Source organism: Mastigoproctus giganteus, chromosome 14, assembly GCF_048544385.1.
Source record: "Mastigoproctus giganteus isolate SK-2022 chromosome 14, ASM4854438v1, whole genome shotgun sequence".
Classification (NCBI taxonomy): domain Eukaryota; kingdom Metazoa; phylum Arthropoda; class Arachnida; order Uropygi; family Thelyphonidae; genus Mastigoproctus; species Mastigoproctus giganteus.
Window position 1 is genome coordinate 91998366 of NC_143588.1, and position 19638 is coordinate 92018003.

The 19638-nt window shown below is 34.2% G+C and overlaps 1 protein-coding gene across 4 annotated transcripts in view; it reads right to left on the reverse strand.

Moving 5' to 3' along the window:
• Positions 1–2604: 2604 nt before the first annotated feature.
• The window catches only part of LOC150075356 (SUN domain-containing ossification factor), a 196935-nt gene continuing 179901 nt past the window's right edge, over positions 2605–19638 (reverse strand). The window contains exons 14-17 of one of the 4 annotated variants that reach the window (XR_016547908.1): positions 17147–17177; positions 7866–7924; positions 7105–7251; positions 3070–3193 (exon numbers count right to left, since the gene is read on the reverse strand). Coding sequence is in view for 3 of the 4 variants with exons in the window: in XM_090389015.1 (XP_090245141.1) it covers positions 2759–3193; positions 7866–7924 (494 nt within the window). In the remaining variant the exon portion in view is untranslated. Of the gene's footprint in view, positions 3194–7104; positions 7252–7865; positions 7925–17146; positions 17178–19638 lie in introns of all 4 variants that reach the window. The other 3 variants (XM_090389017.1, XM_090389016.1, XM_090389015.1) reach the window with 3 other exon arrangements.

The window sequence follows — 19638 nt, forward strand, 5'->3', positions numbered from 1 at the left end:
GATTTGTTGGCAGATGTGAGAGAATGCCTGGAATGCCAGTACATGTGAGAGAGAGAAGTTAATCAGTGTCTAGGAACATCTGTAAAATGGCTGTCAATAGGTTGGTTTAAAACCAACACCCATTTTAAAACCATGTAATGAGATAAAATACACAAGATTCAGACACATCAGTATGATCGACGTGGTCCTATTAAACGCAATGACCTTAACGTCCACAGCAGAACAACTGTGTTACCACGACTTACCTTGATACCATACTACTCAAACAAGCAGCACTGTTGAAAGCAATTTATTTGTTTAAGAGTAGCTGCTAGTAAATTTAATCTAAAGTTTATCTAAGAACATTGCATTTATGAGACAGCTAAAACAGTGCTGACCACAAAAAACACAAGAAAGAACAAAACACATTGTACGGAAAAGTGACAACTTAAAAAATGTGATTTTTCAGAAAAGCAAAAAGAAAGAAATCAGATAAGGTTGCATCTCAATATCAACTGTGGGTGTTAATAATAGATCAGAAAAAAAATAACAGCTTGATAAAGGTTCAATAACCCTTTCTAATAGATTTGTGTTACCATGACTACTATAGAGGCCATACCATAATCATGACTTTAAATTGTCATTTTTATTTGTTTTTTTAGTTGACACTTTTAATATAGGAAAGGACCAGAAAAATTAACATTTTGAAATAGATTAGACAAAAACTGCTTATTTTGTTAATTGATGAAAATATATTTTTAAATAATAAACAATGTAACAAAAACAAACAAAAGCTGTAATTTTAATTGAAAAAATACAATAATTCTCTTATTATTCGAAATAAGGTTTAAACCTTATTTGGTTTGAATGCCGAAACATAAAATGGTCCGTAGCTTTTAGGGATATGATTTGTTTTAATCGGGTCCAGGATATCTGATAGAATAATGATAATCTAAAATTAGGTTATGCACATAACAATGAATAAAAGCAAGATGTTTTATGCCATGCAATTTTGGCAAAGTTTGGAACAAATTTTTATTTGGCATTAAAAATAAATAAATAAAATGGTCTCTTCATAGCAAACAGCCAACTGAAAATGGGAAAAAAAATTAACCCCAGGGGCTCACATCTGGTGAGTATGAGCTTGGCATACCCAGGGTCTTGAGCTGGATATCATCATTCTTCTCTTAGTGAATCCTGTCTACTTCTGACTATCTCTCTCTCTCTCTCTCTCTCTCTCTCTCAGGGTAACTCAGAAATTTTTTTTTGGCTGGTGCAGCATAAGCTTCATGCTTCCTTGCACTATATGGCTAGTAATAATTGTTGGTTTGGGTTTTTTTTTAGGAGCATTAGCAACTAAGGCCATATTGCTCCAGGGATATGCAGCGGTCATTCCCTGGCCTTTCCGCATCCTCCGTATTTGGTGGTCACGGGCTCGAACCCCGGTCTAATCAAGAAGCGTGTGTTACGCACTGCCACTCCTGCCTACCGAGGTGCCACGCTAGTAATAATAATAAAATTTCTTCACAAAAATCCAAAAGAAGAGCTGGTGCTCTCTCACAGAAAAAGAATGCTACTAACAATTTGTACTTCTTCCTTTGTTAAACTAAGCCCCTTTCTGATTAAAGAAATAACTAATTTTAATCAGAAAGGAGCATAGTAAAAAAAAGGGCTAAATACTGTTCTAAACTGCTTCACAGTTTAGATCAGTGTTTAACTTTTTTTGAGTAACAGAACACTTTGACATGGGTAAATAGAACACACACACACACACACACACACACTATAAAAACTATTTTATCCATTCATCTTTAATAGAAAAAAATCTTTGTCTATGACTAGAAACAAATAATTAAAATTACATCAAAAGAATTTCTTTAGTTCAGATAAATGAAATATGGTTACTTTATTTCAAAGTGCATCAAAATATAGGTAAATTTTTGGAGCATTTGGGTGAATGCTCGTAAAACAGCAGTTTATACTGCCAAATCAATACATTGTCATTGTCAAACCTATCACAGACCAATAAAAGAATATGTAATTATTAAGTGCAGGAATATTGACAAACTACTTGTGATCTGAATACAGGTTTTCTGTATTATTCAGCTATATTAAACTAGACTTAATGAATTTTACTTTTATTAGAATAGATAATAATCATAATCTATTAAAAAAGATTATAATCGTAATCTTTTTTATTAATCATGTTCATAATTAACAAATGTATATGAAAAGATAGTATACACTATGTAAACTTTCTTGTATATCTATCTTCATTTAGTCCACACTACAATTAGTTTACTGATATCTTGTGGTTATCACCAGTCAGGATTAGGTGGCATTTAAATTTTTATTTAATACTATTTTAAGTGGACAAAAGCTTTATTATAATTATAAGTTTTAAAGCTTATATATAGCTTAAAGCTTTGATAGTATGAACCAGAGCATTATAGCTCTGGTTCATACTATCAAATACAAGTTTAAAAAACAAACATAAGGTTTTCTATGTTATATCTTCTCTTTAAATTGAAAATCTCAATACAGGATGGAAAATTTACTTTTTAGAAATGGTAATGTCATGAATGTTTCATATATAAGTTGTCTGCCAAAATAATCAAAACTAAAACCAAGCAACATGGAGTTTTATTCATGATGAGGAGAGAATAAGTTAACAGTGAGAACAGCATTGGTGCACAGTCCTATACAGTTTGAGAGAACAAAATAAAAGGAAGAAACAAAATGAAACAAATGAATATTTAACAAATAAAAGTTCATTGGACTAGACAGAATCTATCTTTTGCAGCCGGAGGAACTTCTTAAGACTAAATTTTTCCTTTTGACCAAACGCAGCATCCACCTCTGTATCTGACATGACACCATTATATATTATACCATTTGTACGATTCTGGAAAGGCACAGCCTGAGTCTTCCTTTCCCTTTCTCCAGATTTATTACCAATTACGCTACTACAGTGGTCCTGGATACAGTTTTCACACGAATGGCTGCACTTACTTGTCACTACTCTGGTATCAGATGGTGACTTATCTTTTTCGGGTTGAGTATGACTGAAGAGTACTCCAGCACTACACACACACTGGCCTTTTTCAGAAGGTTTGGCAAGACTAGAATTACTGTTTTTTGACAGGGCAAGAGAAGGGTTGGACACTGACCGATGAACATTCTTTTGTTTTTTGTTTCTATGTTTCTTCTTCACCTATGGAAATAATTGGAGAAATCAGAGAGATTATCCAGTTAAAAAAAAAAAAAAATGATACAATACTAACGATAACACCTTTTGCAATTAATTAAAAAGATAATTTTTTTTTAAATTTAAGAAATGAAGAAATTATGGAATAATTTATGTAACTCAACCATTTTTCTTTCTTTAATGCATACATATATTCGCTTTTCTACGACAGTTTTACTGAGGAAAGAACAGCAATTATCATTCCTTTTCCTGGGTGAATATTCACTGTAGGAGAAGTGAGACACGTTCTAAATAACCAAAGGTCCAAGTACTAACAAGTTTTTTCCAGTTTTTATGACAACTGTAATTTTGAAATTAGTGAGACCAAAATAAAATCCAGAAGCATCTAAAGTTGCTACCTTATTTTGAACTAGCAAATGCTGAACAGATCATCTGGTAAAGGTACTAAGCGCACATTAAAACTACTCTAATGTTGTATGATAATGTGTACAGTGTAGCAAATGTCTGGCCTAAATTTACTAATATATATATATTTGGTATTTTTTAGATAATTTGCAGGAAAATAAAAAAAAATACCAAGGTACAGTCTCAAAATTTGTACTTGAAAATCAAACATTAAAAAAATTCCATATAAACAGCATCACCGATGCATCTGAATAGAGAGCTGACTATTTCTCTGAGAAGCATTCTTGCTGCCTAGAAAATTAAATGTGTTCACCTGTTCAATAATTCTGTTGTCCATTATAGTTTTACTTTTATTCAGCTGAAATCATTACACCAAATTCTTCAGTTCACTTGAAATAACTTTTTTTTGTAAACTATCCTAATGTTTCCTATTAACCATTAATTCTCAACAAATAGTGGATTTAGTAGTTTATCTTTTTCCTCTCAAGGAGTTAGGTTAAATGGCTTGTAATGGTCTCATGAAATCCCTTCTTTGATCAACCAATTCTTTGTTTCTGTTTTATCTTATAATTTTCAATTAACTTTTTTTTTTTTTTTTTTAGTTGACATTACATCAACATGTATAGCATTAATAACAGTAATGACATGTTGTCACCTAAGCATGCAAGTTTTAGTTTCATGACCTCTTACATAAGGTAATTCTGAATAAATTGCACTTTCTTTGCAATTTATGGTGCAGTGTAATAAATTATCACAATGCAAACTTTTAAAAGAGTAGAAATAATTAAATCAAATTTCACTATATGAAATGTGAAAGATGACTGCAAAAAAGCGAATTTACTTAAGGCAAATATATGATTAAGCAAAAATTTAAGGCAAAAAATAGAAGTTGACCTATACAATATATGTAATAAAACGCTAACATAACTTGCCTTATGTATATGTATAAATATATATTTAGTCTGTTACAAGTAGTAACTAAAAGCAAAGCCAGAAACAAAAACTCAAGTCAATGCAATGCAAGCCATGTTAGAGCTTCATGTGTGACTATTAGAGATATTTCAGAGAAAAGACATACATTACCACAAATGCAGTTAAGGCTCATGAACCGATAAATGAGATCTGATGCAACCTGAGTAATTTAAAGCTGAAAGATAGTATTAAACTTAGTGGAAATTTCATTAGGCCAGAAACAGATTATTATTATTAGCATATGGTGCAAGGAAGCCTGAGGCTTATGTTGCACCAGCCAAAAAAAATTTGAGTTACCCTATGTGTGTGTGTGTGTGTGTGTGTGAGAGAGAGAGAGAGAGAGAGAGAGAGAGAGAGAGAGAGAGAGAGAGAGAGAGAGAGAACAAGAGTCAAAAGTAAAAGGGAATCACCAAGAAAGAGAGAAGAATGGTGATATCCAGCTCGCCAAGCCCATATTTACCAGATGTGAGCCCTTAGGATAATATCCGAAGTGTTATTTAAACTTGATAAAATTAAGTTTTTCATGCCTAAAGATTTATGATTAGAATCATGCACAAACAGAACATTTACTCTGGAAATAAATCTTTTCTGTAAAATAAAGATTAATCTTCTGACAAACATGAAACTTCAAGGCAAGAGGATTAAACAGCATCTTAATTCATCACATGAGAAACTTGAATTTAAACGCTGCTAATTTCTTGACATAAAATTCATACAAAAGAATTTAAAAAAGAAAAAATAAAGCAACCTATGACATTGTTAGTGCAACTGCATCATTACTACATAGTTCAATTTTTAAGACAAACTAAAGTTTGTACATTAGGCACCACCATTATAACATCATGTGAAATCCTTCACAATGAGTTTCCTTCCTCTTATACTTTGAAGTAACACTTCCCCATTACAGAAGTCTGCTGTTACTTATTCTCAATCAAGTACCACCACCACCCACACCACTGTTCTGAAATTATCCGACATCTCATCAGTCAGCAGGTAGGCAATCAGAGGTATAAGAGCTGACGATCAAAAGTAATTCAAAATTGAGGTGCCCAATTTGGAAAATTATGCCATCAAGCTATTTCACAATCTGGAATTCTGTTATAAATATTATTAACACTTTTGCAATAAGCAAATGTATATTTTTTATGGATAGACTCACTGAAGAAAATCCATATATGAAATATGAAGGGTGGCAATAAAGCTCCTGAACTGGTGCAACAAAAAGAATGCAAAGTGAAGGAGCTCAAATTTAGATCTATTTTTAATCAAAGTAATCACCACTGATTGAGTGCACTTATTACACCATTATAAAAGTTTCTGAAAACAGTCAACGAAGGCTTCCAAAAAGATGATATTCAGTTTGGCAGTTACATTTTTCTTCATGTCCTCAACATCCTGAAATCTCTTTCCTTTAAGGGCAGTTTTCAACTTTGGAAAGAGGAAGGAGTCTGCTGGTGCTAGATTGGGAGAGTAGGATGGAAGGTTGATCTGGACAATGACATTTTTCATCAGAAATGTCTTCACAATAAGTGCAGAATGGGCAGAGGCTTTGTCATGCAACAAGAACCAGCTGACTTTTTTTCAAAATTGTGACCTCACCCAGGAAATCACTTTAATTTCACAAGTAGGAAGGGTACGAATTCCTTGTGAATCACATCCTATCTTTCGAAAATCCAAAAACATGATTAGAATTGTCTTGATCCTGAACTTCCGTAAACAAAACTTTTTTGGACCATGGTGATGATTTTGAAGTCCACCACATACTCTGATGCTTCATAGGATTGTCTTGATAATTCTCGATTAAGTGTTTGTATGATGGCACTTTATTTCTGCTAATCTGCAAGGCTGTGCGGCACAAATTTTGCACACAGCTTCTTTTTTCCAAATCTTCATGCAGAATTTGACAAATCATCTCCTTATTCATATCTGAAGATCAAACAACAATCTCCTGGCCAAAATTTCCTGAATATCTGCAACTCTGTCCTCATTTTAAGAGGTTGACAGATACCCACTTCTTGGGTCATTGCAAACATCCTCATGTCTGTCTTTGAACCGCTTATACCATTTGAGCACACTGGCATAACAATGTTTCATCACCATAAAGTTTTTAACATTTTATACTTCCTTGTTGCAGATTTACCCAGTTCAAAGCAAAAAAAGCAAAATAAGAATAAATTGATATTTTAAAGCATTTATTTATATATATATATATACACATATATATTTTTTTAAATTTATTTATTTTTTTTTTTTTGTTGTTGAAAATTCATAGATTCAAACTTCACATTCATCAGCAGAATTGACCTCTCCATTGCTACTTATTATTCAATTTGGGGAGACTACTGTAAAGAGTGGAAGAGAGGCTGAGGTAGAATATGAAACAGATTTTCTTTTTTCATTTCTTGTGCTTCATTTAGCATTTTATGCACTTTCTAACCATTACTTTGAGTATAACAACATCCAGTGAAAGTGTTTTCTTTGTATTTTCTCAGTCATTAAAATGGACCCTTAATGTATACAGATAATGAACACAATAATACCTCGAAGAAAACTGTGCAAATCGTAAGCCATTTATCAGGAAGTTGAAGTTACTCATCATCAGAATAAATCCTATATCGAACATCAGGGGCCATCAACCATGCTTTGGTATATAAGCACATTAATACAACCAACAGGTAAATAATGCACTAAAAGAAAACATTTATTAATTCATCTTTACATAAAATTAATGACTTTAGTAAAGTAATAACAGTAACTTACTGGTAAACAATAGGATTAGATGCATAATGTATCACTTATTTTCTCTTTGATGTTATATCAGAGAAATATAAAGCAAAGAATTCTTAATTCATGTAAAAGGCATACATGGGATATATTTATTTTATTTTTAACCTCATTTGCCACATCAGCTCTAGGCAAGCTCCTGGTCCAGGATCAGAATAGCTAATTACCTATCGCTATAATCTCTCTTATATACCTGTAGGCAACAGGGTGGAGTTTCTTGAACTTGATGAGCAACCCCCCTCCCATACGGAATATTGTACTTTATTCTTATTAGTAACTAGTCAGGTATAATCAAAATTATTTTTGTTTTCTGTATTACTTAACAAGCAGATTAAAATGTCTTCTTTTCTCTTAAACTTGAAAATGAATTCAAAAGCAGATTCAAAAGTTGTAATAATTATGCAGGATTATTATGTTAATTGAAGCTATTTGTAATTATTACTTAAAGAATTAACAAAAAGAATTTTGTTCAATATTTACATGAAGAAGAAAAGTTGAATTTCAAAAGAATTCTTACCTTGGGGGCTGAGTCTACCATGACTGGAATAAGTGGCTCTACTATAACCACATCCGAACCTAGAAAGAAAACAAAAAGACAAGGATATATAAAATATCACAAATGCACCTCATGGAGATCTGACATACATGTTTTTGTACACAATTTAATTATTACAAGTTGGCTACACAACAATTTAAGCTAGAACATCTCTTATAAGAAGCTGTTAGAATTAAAAAAGTAGTATCTACATCAAAAATGCACTGAAACTTCTTTCTTGAATATAACGTTAAAAGCACAAATTTTCAATGCTAAAACTAAAAACAGTGTAAAATTTCCTTTATGAAAGGAATAAGGAAGGAATGTGAATAAAGGTGGAATTAGTCAATAGCTATATGAGGAGGGAGAATAAAGAATTACTTGAAAGTTAGTTTATTTATTATTCTTATTAAAATACAAACTGTCTATAAGAACAAAATAAATTTTTACTGAACAAAAATAAAAAAATATAATAAAGGTAGTAATTAAAGCACATAATTGGTCTAATCCCAACGTATGAGAAAAATATTAAGTAACAAATTAATCAAGTGCTAGTAGTTAGCATAGTTACCCATGTATATATACAGTAAAACCTCAAATCCAGCACTGTTGGGACTTGGCCCTTGTCAGATTTTTGAAATCAATAATACCATACATATATATATATATATATATATATATATATATATACACACATATATATATATATGGTTACAAGTAAATGCATATCATATTTTATATTAATGCATACCCGTTGGGCTTTGGGTCCCAATCCCAGTTTACTGTTCACCAAATAATTTGGATTTCAGATATTAAAAATATACTTATAATCAGGTATACTCAATATGATAAAGATCTAGTAAAACTGTTATTGGGACTACAGAAACAGGTATGCATGAGACATTCTTTTAATATTGCCTATCTGTCTGCTCAAAACCACTGAGAAAGTAGCAGAGAGATGACCATGTGAAAGAATGTAATTTTGTTCCCTAATTTTTCCTTAATCTTTTTCCTTAAATTACCTTAATTTCTCCTAACTTTACCTTATTATTATTTCCACTAACCTCTTATTGTCTTGTAATAATTCTTTTAGCAATTTAAATTTAAAATAGGCTAACCGATCACTGCTAGCACATTAATTGCTAGGCAGACAGTCAGGCCTTAATGACTGAAATGTCTCCTGCACTAAATAAAAACCATAAATCAAATAAAATTTATGCACAATATATATACAGGTAGGTCTCGACTTTAAGAGTTAATTTGCGCGCGCTCATAAAGCAGGAATTTATTTCCCGTAGACAATGTTAAAAAGAGGGGTTACGTTATCAACAATGAAATTAGTTTGTTTAAACAACGATTGATTTATCCAAAGAAATGAAAACGTAGCTTGTAAAATTAAGCAAATTATAATAATAGGGAAATTATTTACGACTCACAAATGTTAAAGTGCTTATTCTTCATCATCAACTATATGCACACTCATTGATCACTCACTGACTTGGCGCTCGTTGATTTGTTGCACAAGGAGTCTTCTTTAGAAATGCTTCAAGAGGCGTTTGTTTCCAAGATAATCTTCTCTTTTCTTTAAAAATTTCAATAGCATGCATAAGCATTTTTTAATGGAATGCACAAATTGTAACTAACACGAGTTGGATGGAGTAACAAGTTTATGAAGCATAAAAAAAAAAATGAAGAGAAGACTGAAAATTGTGTTTTTTATACGATTGAAGATTTCAGTAAAGGGCAAACATATTTCACCATAACTTAAAAACCACACAATTCCAGCTATCGGTATTTTCACAAATGCAATAACATCGAGTTTACTACCCATTTATAATTGCTTGCAGTAACAGAAAAGCCCAATAAACAGGAAAGTGCATATTGTTTTTATTGTTTTATGGTAGTGATTTCCAGAAATGTGCTTTAGAAAAATATCACAAAGCCGTTCAAAATTGGTTCTTATAACGTATGATAACGATGAAAGTGTAGTGCGTTTAATGATTTGAATTGGTAACTAATACAATTTACACTATAAAAACAACCTTTTAGGAAGGTACATAGTGAAAATTTGAACTTCCAAGGTCGTGGAACGAATTACCAAAAAACAATGTTATTGCACATTATATTTTCGCGATACAATGGTAACGGATTATAAAGCGGGGTACACTATATTGTATAGCTACGTGCATAGTTTGAAATGTAGTATTTATGAATGTTTAATATTCATTTTTTGCAGTGTGTGTGTGTGAGAGAGAGAGAGAGAGAGAGAGAGAGAGAGAGAGAACACTGGGTTTTCTAAAAAGTTTTGTTTAAATCAACTCAACTTTATTCTTACATAAATAAATATATAATCATCAATTTGCTATACACAGAACAAATAATTTGACCAGTTATAGCGGGGCCATTTTGTGGACCCCTGGGTCGGGTCTACGAACCCTGAGGGGTCTGCAGATTGGGTCTCTAGTTTGGGAAACACTGCTATATAGGATCATATAATAGCAATTTTTTTGCTGCTGGAACTAAGCTTTAAACAGAATCTGATTTCTTCCCTTCATTTTCATAAGGCCTTCCTTTTTCAGACAAACTCTTTTTTGTACTCTGTTCACTCTTTGGAATTTGGTATAAATTTATAGAGTGATACACTTATAGTCACTTCCTCCTTTAAAACTTTAAGTAATGGCTCCTACTAGTCAACCAACATGGATAAAATTCTACCATGTGAAAGCCATTTTCTGTATACATGTTTTAGTATTTTTTTGTCCTATTTGATCTAACAATTTTGAAACCTCTGTAACCCTTTTTATTAACCCTTCTTTCCAAGATATGAGATATATATCGACAAAAATTTCATCCAATTTGACAGGAAAACTTGCTGCAAGCTTTTCTGAAGCTAAATGAATCAACTGACAAAGTAAACTTTTTGCTCCTTCTGCTTTTCTTTTAACACTACTGCAATGCTATTCCTGTGGCCTACCATAACAACAGCAATGTCTGCACAGAATAATATATCATGTTCAATCAGCATTTTATGTCATTCAAATTCTAAAAGCAGTAGACCCCTATTTTCTGTCTGGTAGAATCACCTTTCAAAGGCTGGTATGGCAAACAGAGCATTCTGGCAAATTTCTGAAATTTATTATCAAAAATTATTACAATTATCAGATAAATCTTTGTATGTATCATTGCTGCCATCAATTAAAACAGAAAATGGTTCATTTTGCAAACAATGTGCAACTCCAATAGTTATGCTAGGCACCAATTCATTAAAAATGTAGTCATAACCACAGTTTTTTTCTTTCTTTTTTTTTGTGGCCTTTGATTTAGAAAACATTTTCTTGAATAAGAGACCCAAATCATCTGCAGTTGTAAGAAGATTGTGTTCTACTGAAAATGAAGTAAAAAGATACTGTTAGTATAATATTCAATTCAAAGTTTCCTCCTGCATCTTTTAGTTGTCTTTCTGATATTTTACATTGTGAACACATTTTGCTGCTTTAAATGGTCAGTAATATAATTCTTTCCACCACATGATATATTAACATCAGACTGGCACAAATGATAACTGCAAACCTATTTTCTTTTTTTTTTTTTTGGCTTGGTACAAGGAAACAAACCACTATGTATATGTCTAAACTTTTGGAAATACTATTACTTTCTGTCATCATATTAGTATTAGCAACGGCCGCATGGTGCAAGAAAGCCTATGGCTTATGCTGCACCAGCCAAAAAAAAAAAAAAAAAAAAAAAAAAACCGAACAAAACAACAATAAAAAAAAAATAAATAAAATAAACAACTAATTAATAATAATCAATAAATAAAAAAATAAAATAAAAAATAAATAAAAAGGAAATTAAACCTATCATCCTATGCGCTTCCCCGACCCGAAAGTACTATCCAGATGACCTTTGAATTTCCCCAAAATGTCGGCCTCTACCACCCATGAAGGCAACTTATTCCAGTAATTTATAACTCGCTGGCTAAAATAAAACTTCCTGCAGTCCAATCTAAACATTTCCCCCAGTAACTTGAATTTATGTCCCCTAGTTCTAGCATCATTCATAATCTTGAAAATTTTGTCCTCATTCATTTTACTGATGCCTCTCAGAGCCTTAAACACCTCAATCAAATCTCCTCTAAGGTGTCTAGTTTCCAAACTCTGCAACCAACATATTCGAAGTCTTTCATCATAAGGATGCCCTTTTGCCGATCTCACCAGGCGAGTTACCCTTCTTTGCACCCTTTCAAGAAGCTCGATGTCTTTCTTTAGGTGCGGTCTCCATACTTGAACACAGTATTCCAAGTGTGGTCTAACATAAGCCTTATATAATGGGATTATCACGTCCCTATCTCTATTTGCAAAAGTTCGATAGGACCATGGGCCTTCCTTGCAACCTGTTTACAATGATCAGAGAATTTCATGTCTGACCGTATCTTAACACCCAAGTCCCTTTCCCCCAGTACTGGGTTTAGTTGAACTCCACCAAGTGAATAAGTTATTTTGGGATTACTGTTCCCCAGGTGTAAGACCTTACACTTTGATGGATTAAAGCACAGCTGCCATTTTTCTGACCATTCCTGAAGTCTATCTAGGTCTCTCTGAAGAAGCTCAGCTTGACAGTGATCATTAACTACTCTACCAATTTTAACATCATCTGCAAATTTAGACATCACACCCTCTATCCCTTCATCAATGTCATTTATGAAAATTAAAAACAACAGTGGTCGTAATACTGATCCTTGGGGAACCCCACTTCTTACATCAACCCAATCTGAGGAATAGCCATTTATCACAACCCTCTGCCTCCTGCCCTGAAGCCATCCTTCTATCCATCTAAGGATTTTCCCAGTGATTCCAATCTGTTCCAGCTTACAACGCAACCGCTCATGTGGGACTGAGCCAAAAGCTTTGCTGAAATCTAAATAAACAATGTCGAAATTATTCCTAAATCCAGCTCGTGAGTGACCCTTTTGAAATAGCGAACCAGATTTGTTAAACATGATTTTCCCTTTACAAAACCATGCTGAGTATCCTTGAGAATTTCAATTCGATCCAAATGATCCTGAATTCCAACCTTGATCATTGCCTCCATGATTTTCCCTACTACTGAAGTCAGACTGACAGGTCGATAATTTCCAACTTCACTTTTAGAGCCACCCTTATGTATGGGAGGTACATTTGCACTTTTCCAATCCAAGGGAATCTCCCCAGTCTAGTGATGCTCGCATAATTAGCCTCAATGGTTCAATGCACTCGCTTGCCGCCTCTCTTAAGATTATAGGGTATATTACATCAACTCCAGGAGCCTTACTGGTCTGTAGGCTCAAGTTTTTTCATTAAATAATCTTGCGAAATTTCAATATCATTAATTACATATTTTTTAACTTCGCTCCCACAATTTCCCATTGCCACAAGGCTTTTCATTTGTAAATATCGATGCAAAATAACTGTTGAGTTCATCTGCAACGGCAGCTGGTGTATTTATTACTATCCCATTTCCCTTACGTAAAGGTCCGATCTGGTTTGTCCTGCTCTTCTTGGCATTTATATATGTGAAGAATTCTTTATCCCCCCCCCCTCTTTGCTCTGTTTGCCAGTGATTTCTCATAAACTGCCTTTGCCTGTCTAACCTTTTCTGTGGCTCTATTACAGATCACCTTGTAGCTGTTATAGGCTTCAGTACTTTTTATTTTTATTTTTATATTCAGTATTTTTATTTATTTCAGTACTGTAACCTTTCCATGCCACCTTTTTCTGCTCAAGTAATGCGGCAACTTCACTATTCATCCAACTTGGAACCCTTCTCGTGGAGTATTTTTTTTTAATGGTATATACGCATTCAAGGCATCTGTGATTAATGTTTTAAAAGCGTACCACAGTTCAATTGTATTCATTCTCTGCGCGATATCTACCCAGTTAATAGAGGCCACGTAGTACCTTAAGGCATCGTAATTTCCTTTTCTGAAATTAAAACCCATTCCTTTGCCTTTAACTACTGCTACCTCTCTCGTCATCATCTACCGTAGAACTCCGTGATCACTTCCTGCTACTGGTTCCTCTACTGTCAGCCCTGTTATGTCATCTGATTCATGTGTGATGATGAGGTCTAGGATATTCTTTTCTCTAGTACTTTCCCTGACATGTTGATACAAATAACAGTCATCTAGTTGATTTAAAAATTTTGTTCCCCATGTCGAGTTTCCTTCCCATTTACTCCAATCAATTAGAGGCAAATTGAAATCACCCATAATAAGACATTGACACTTACTTGCCCATTCCATTTGCATGTAGAGGCTTTTGTCATAATCTTCACAATCACCTGGTCTGTAGATTACTCCTACTCGCATTATACCTTTGTTTCCAACTATCTCATACCATACAGACTCTATACTAGCATGTGAAATGTCTGAATCCGGGAAAGCTATCGTCACACTCAGGCTGCTTCTGATAAGAAGCATTACCCCACCACCCCTTCTATCTAACCTATCCTTCCTAAATACATTATACAAGCCGTACTGAAACTCATCATCCCCAATTTCTGGGTGGCATTATTATATAGCATTATTTAAAAACTAAAACAAATGTTAATCCAGTAATGTATGATTTAATGAAAAAAAAAATTGTAGAAATTAATCAGCAAAACAGTTCTGAATGGAAGATAATATATCTTCTCTACCTATAAAAATGGAAGGATTCCTTCCTATCCACAATACATCCAATATCAAATACACTTGAAGAAAACAGTACTCACAGAAAAGAAACCAATTTCAGGCAAGCTGAACATTTCTAAAAATAGAAATTTTTAGAAATTTCTATTAGAAAGCAAATAATTACAAAATTTACAAAAAATTCCTCATTCATAAATAAACAAGTCACACTGCTCAAGACAAAGAAACTGAAAGCACACTGCATGATGAACACGATTGATATTCTCCATACAAAATGTGAGTGGAGACACAGCAGCCTAATTGCAGCTTTAAAGTCCATATTGGTAAATGATATTGCACTTTAAAGTCCATATTGGTCAATTATAAAAGGTTGTTGTTGTTGTTTGGTTTTTAGGAGCATTAGCAACTAAGGCCATATTGCTCTGGGGATATGTCGTGGTCATTCTCTGACCTTTCTGCATCCTCCCTATTTGGTGGTCACAGGTTCGAACCCCAGTCTAATCAAGAAGCGTGTGCTACACACTACTGCTCCTGCCCACCTGGCTATGGAGGCGCCAACTATAAAAGGTATACGAGTACTGGAAAAGTTGGTAGATGCATTTGATTGAATAAGAAAGTTAAATTACAGACATCGCCCATCTCCTTCAATCAGCTTAGGAGTCTTTCTTTAAAGCAGCTTTGCTCAAAACATTTTTATAAAGACTATTAGGAAATAACATCACTTTCCAGATGGCATCTTTGAGGGCAAATGAAATTAGATAGGCAATTTTATTGCTCCATTTAAAATTCAAGGCAGGCCTATCACTTCACTGGTAGTTTGACTTGCAGTAGTAAGAGTCCAAATGTACGTGCCAATAACCTTCAAACCCAAGCATAAACTTAATGAATCCACTGCTTCTTTTACATTAAGCATTGGCATACGATGAAAGAAAGAAAGCTTATACAGCATCACAAAAAAAAAAAAAAAAAAACACCTTTCCCATTTCACCCATCCATACCCTCCAATAGTTTATCTTGTTCTTCCTTGACCTTATTTAACCTATCAATTTTCACAAAAACAGATGGAAGTTTGTTCCAGCGATCAACCACATCTATTCTGCAAACATCCTTCCTCAATTTGAATTTATGCCCCCTCATTGTAGGAAGTGCAAGCAGCAAGAGGAAGAATCCCATCAGCATTGAGCTTGCAGACACTGCAATTTGTATAATTGATTCTCTTTGTTCCCTTCTCTGTACTTGTTCCAGCAGTCCCACATCCTTCCAAAAATGAGGCCATCAGACCTGTATACAGTGCTCAAGATGTTCCTTATCCCTGCTTGCAAAGTTTCTGTATATCATTGAGAAAACCCCATTAGCTGTTCTGACAGCATGCTTACACTGCTCAGAAAATTTCATATTTGACTACACAGTTACCCCAGGTCTTTTTCATTTTCCACTATCATGAGTGTAGTACCAAATAGTTGATAAGTTACTCAGGGGATTACTGCTATCCATATGTAGTACATTGCATTTGTTACTGCCATTTCTCAGCTATTGATCCAGTTTTCTTAGATCTTGTAGTAGCTCACCTTGATTTCTATCATTAACCACTTTGCCAACCTTTGTATCACCTGCAAACTTGGACATTAAGCCTGATTTGCCTTCATTACTATCACTGATAAATACAGAAAACAACAATAAGCCCAACACCAAACCCCCAAGAGACTACACAAGTAACATTAGCCATGAAGAGCAGTGTCCATTGATTACCACTCTCTGCCTTCTCCCATTCAACCATCCCATTATTCACAGCAGAAACTTGCCCTTAATGCCACACTGCCCCAATTTGTACAGCAGTCTTATGTGCAACAGTATCAAAAGCTTTCCTGAAATCCAAGTATATGATATCAAAAATTATTTTTGGCATTCAATTCCTTTGTGACAACATCATAGTATCCAATCAAATTGGTCAGACAAGACTTTCCCCTTAACAAACCCATGCTGTGTCTGAACTATAACTGCAGTCTTGTCTAGATGATCCTGCAATGCTTCAACCAATGACCCCCTTATTTTCCCTGGAGCAGAAGTTAAACTAACAGGTCTGTAATTACTCATGTCACTCTTCGATCCCCTTTGTGAATTGGGGACACAATACAGAAACAGTTGCACATCTCCATTGGAGTCAATATAATGAGACTTTCCCTAGGCAAAGCCAAGTTTTCAGTATTTAATTTTATAGCAAAACAAAGCATTTTTATTAACATATTTGGAAATACAGAAAAACCCTTACAATTCTTTTGACGGCATAAATTTCAAGTGTTGACTAGAATATCCTGGCTATATACATGTACATAATTTCAAAATATGGATATTCAATTAAAAAGGACTATGAAGAAATATTGTTTTGCTTTTTAATCTGAGAATTTTTATGGAGAATTTATGTTAAAGACATCTGACTAATAAATATACAGAAAATACAAAAAAATTTCACTTGTGCCAGTTCTTTAAACACATAGTATGCAATGCCTGTTAATTAACTGTAATTCTGAAGTAGAAAATCAAGTACTAATTCAAAGTGATCTTATTAAAATAAAAAGATATATATTCAGAATCTTACCATGTGCTGCTCTGCTCTCCTCCAGTGCAGACTTGCAAGAGGAGAGGAGAGCAAAGTCAGTCAAACATTTATTACACTGTAAATGTACACTACCCTCCCCCAAAATTTTTCCCTTTATTATCAATGAAAAATAATAATAACAGCTATCTGAGAATTCATATATGTTATGTAATGTAAAGTGGAATATCTCGATTATACAAGATATGAAAGGCTGAATCTTGCACTTTAATGAGCAATACATTTATATAAGTTTATTTCAAACATCAGTTCTTGCTGAATTACACAGAAAGAATTTGTCTAGTTCTTAGTTGTTTTCAAACTACACACACTTCCACAACAGCAAGTGGAAGTGTGTTTCAACAATCAACTACTCACTGCTGAAGGGAAACTTCTGCACATCAGTCCTAACAACCAATCTCCTTCAATTTACATTTATGCTCCCTCATGTTTAGTCTCCACAAGAGGAAGAATTCCATCAATGTTAAGGTTATTCAATCCACTCAAAGCCTTAAACACTCAATCAGATCTCAGAGCAGATTCCTAGTCTTCTCCAGATGTGGCAATTTGCAGAACCGAAGGCTTTCTTGGTAAGTGTATCCTTTTGTTCCCTTCACCAATCTTGTTGTCCTCCCCTGCACCTGCTCCGGCAGATCTACATCCTTCCTAAAATGAGTCCTCGAGACCTGTAGGCAGAACTCAAGATGCAGTATGGCCACTGCCTGGTACAATGGGATAATCATCTTATCCATGCTAGCAAAGTTCTTGTATATCATTAATAAAACCCCATTAGCTATTCTGGCAGCCTGTCTGCATTGCTCAGAGAAATTCACATCACATTGCATTTAACCCCAGGTCTTCATTTTCCACTACACTGAGTGTAGAATCACACAGTTCATACATTAATCTGGGATTACTGCTACCCATATGCAGTACCCTGCATTTGTCATGTTACACTTCAACTGCCATTTCTCTACCCATCTGTGTAATTTTTCTAGATCATTTTGCCACAGCTTACCCTGATTACTGTTATTAGTAATAAAAATCATTTAGTTCATGACTAAGAATGAACTACAGGGTCCTCTGACCAGGAATGGAATTACACAAGAAACACAGCATAATCAAATTATATTAAAAATTAGTTCAACTGCACATTATTTATGCAATTTTAAATGGTTTACTGAATTCCCAAAGTAAAAATTAGACAAGACCCATTCATTACATTGATCAACTCTGTCTTGATAACTGATACCCAAAGTTGGATCTGAAATTGATAACAATACAAAATTATTTATTATTAGCATTAGCATTAGTAGAGGCATATGATGCAAGAAAGCAAGCTTATGCAGCATCAGCCAAAAAAAAAAAAAAAAAAAAAAAAAACCCTTCCACTTCACCCCTCTGTTCGTTCGAAATACCTGTCCAGCTGAGCCTTAAATTTATTTAAGCTATCAACTTCCACAACGAGGGATGGAAGTCTGTTCCACCAACCAACTACCCGCTGGCTAAAGGCAAATTTCCGCACATCTATCTTTCCTCAATTTGAATTTATGCCCTCTCAGGTGATTATTCTGAGCAAGAGGCAGTATCCCATCAGCATTGAGCATGCTCAAACCATTCAAGACTTTGTACATCTCTATCAGATCACCTCGCCGGTGCCTAGTCTCCAGACACTGTAATTTGCAAAACTTAAGCCTTTCTTCGTAAGAGCAACCCTTCGTTCCGTTCAATAACCTTGTTGCCCTTCTCTGTACTCGTTCCAGCAGCTCTACATCCTTCTTGAAATGAGGCCTCCAGACCTGTATACAGTACTCAAGGTGCGGCCTGACCATTGCCTTATACATGGGAATAATCACTTCCCTATCCCTGCTAGAAAAATTCCTGTATATCATTGATAAGAAAACACGAGCTACTCTTGCAGCCCGTCTGCACTGCTCAGAGAACTTCATATCTGCCTGCACAATTACCCCCAGGTCCTTTTCATTCTCTACCACTGTCAGTGTAGTACCACAGAGTTGATAAGTTGCTCTGGGGTTGCTGTTTCCGTATGTAGTACTTTACATTTGTCACCTCTCAGCCCATCTGCTCAACCTTTCCAGATCCTGTTGCAGCAGCATAGCGTCAGTAGCATCCTTAACAACCCTGCCAACCTTTGTATCGTCTGCAAACTTGGACATTAAGCTTGATATACCATCATCAATATTATTTATAAATACAGAAAACAACAATGGACCCAACAATTATATTTGGCAATACCTTTTAGCAGGAAAATGGTTTACATATTTTGTCTAATTTCCACTTTGGGAAGTCAAAACCATTTAAAATTGCATAAATAAAGTGGAGTCGGTGCCTAATTTTTTAATGAATTTTGGGAGCTCATCATATGTAATGCCTTTCACATGCTATATTTGAAACATAGCATGACTTTGTTAAAATGGAAACAATGTGCCACTAGCAGAAAGGTACTATGGTGGATTAGATGTTAAATGATAGAA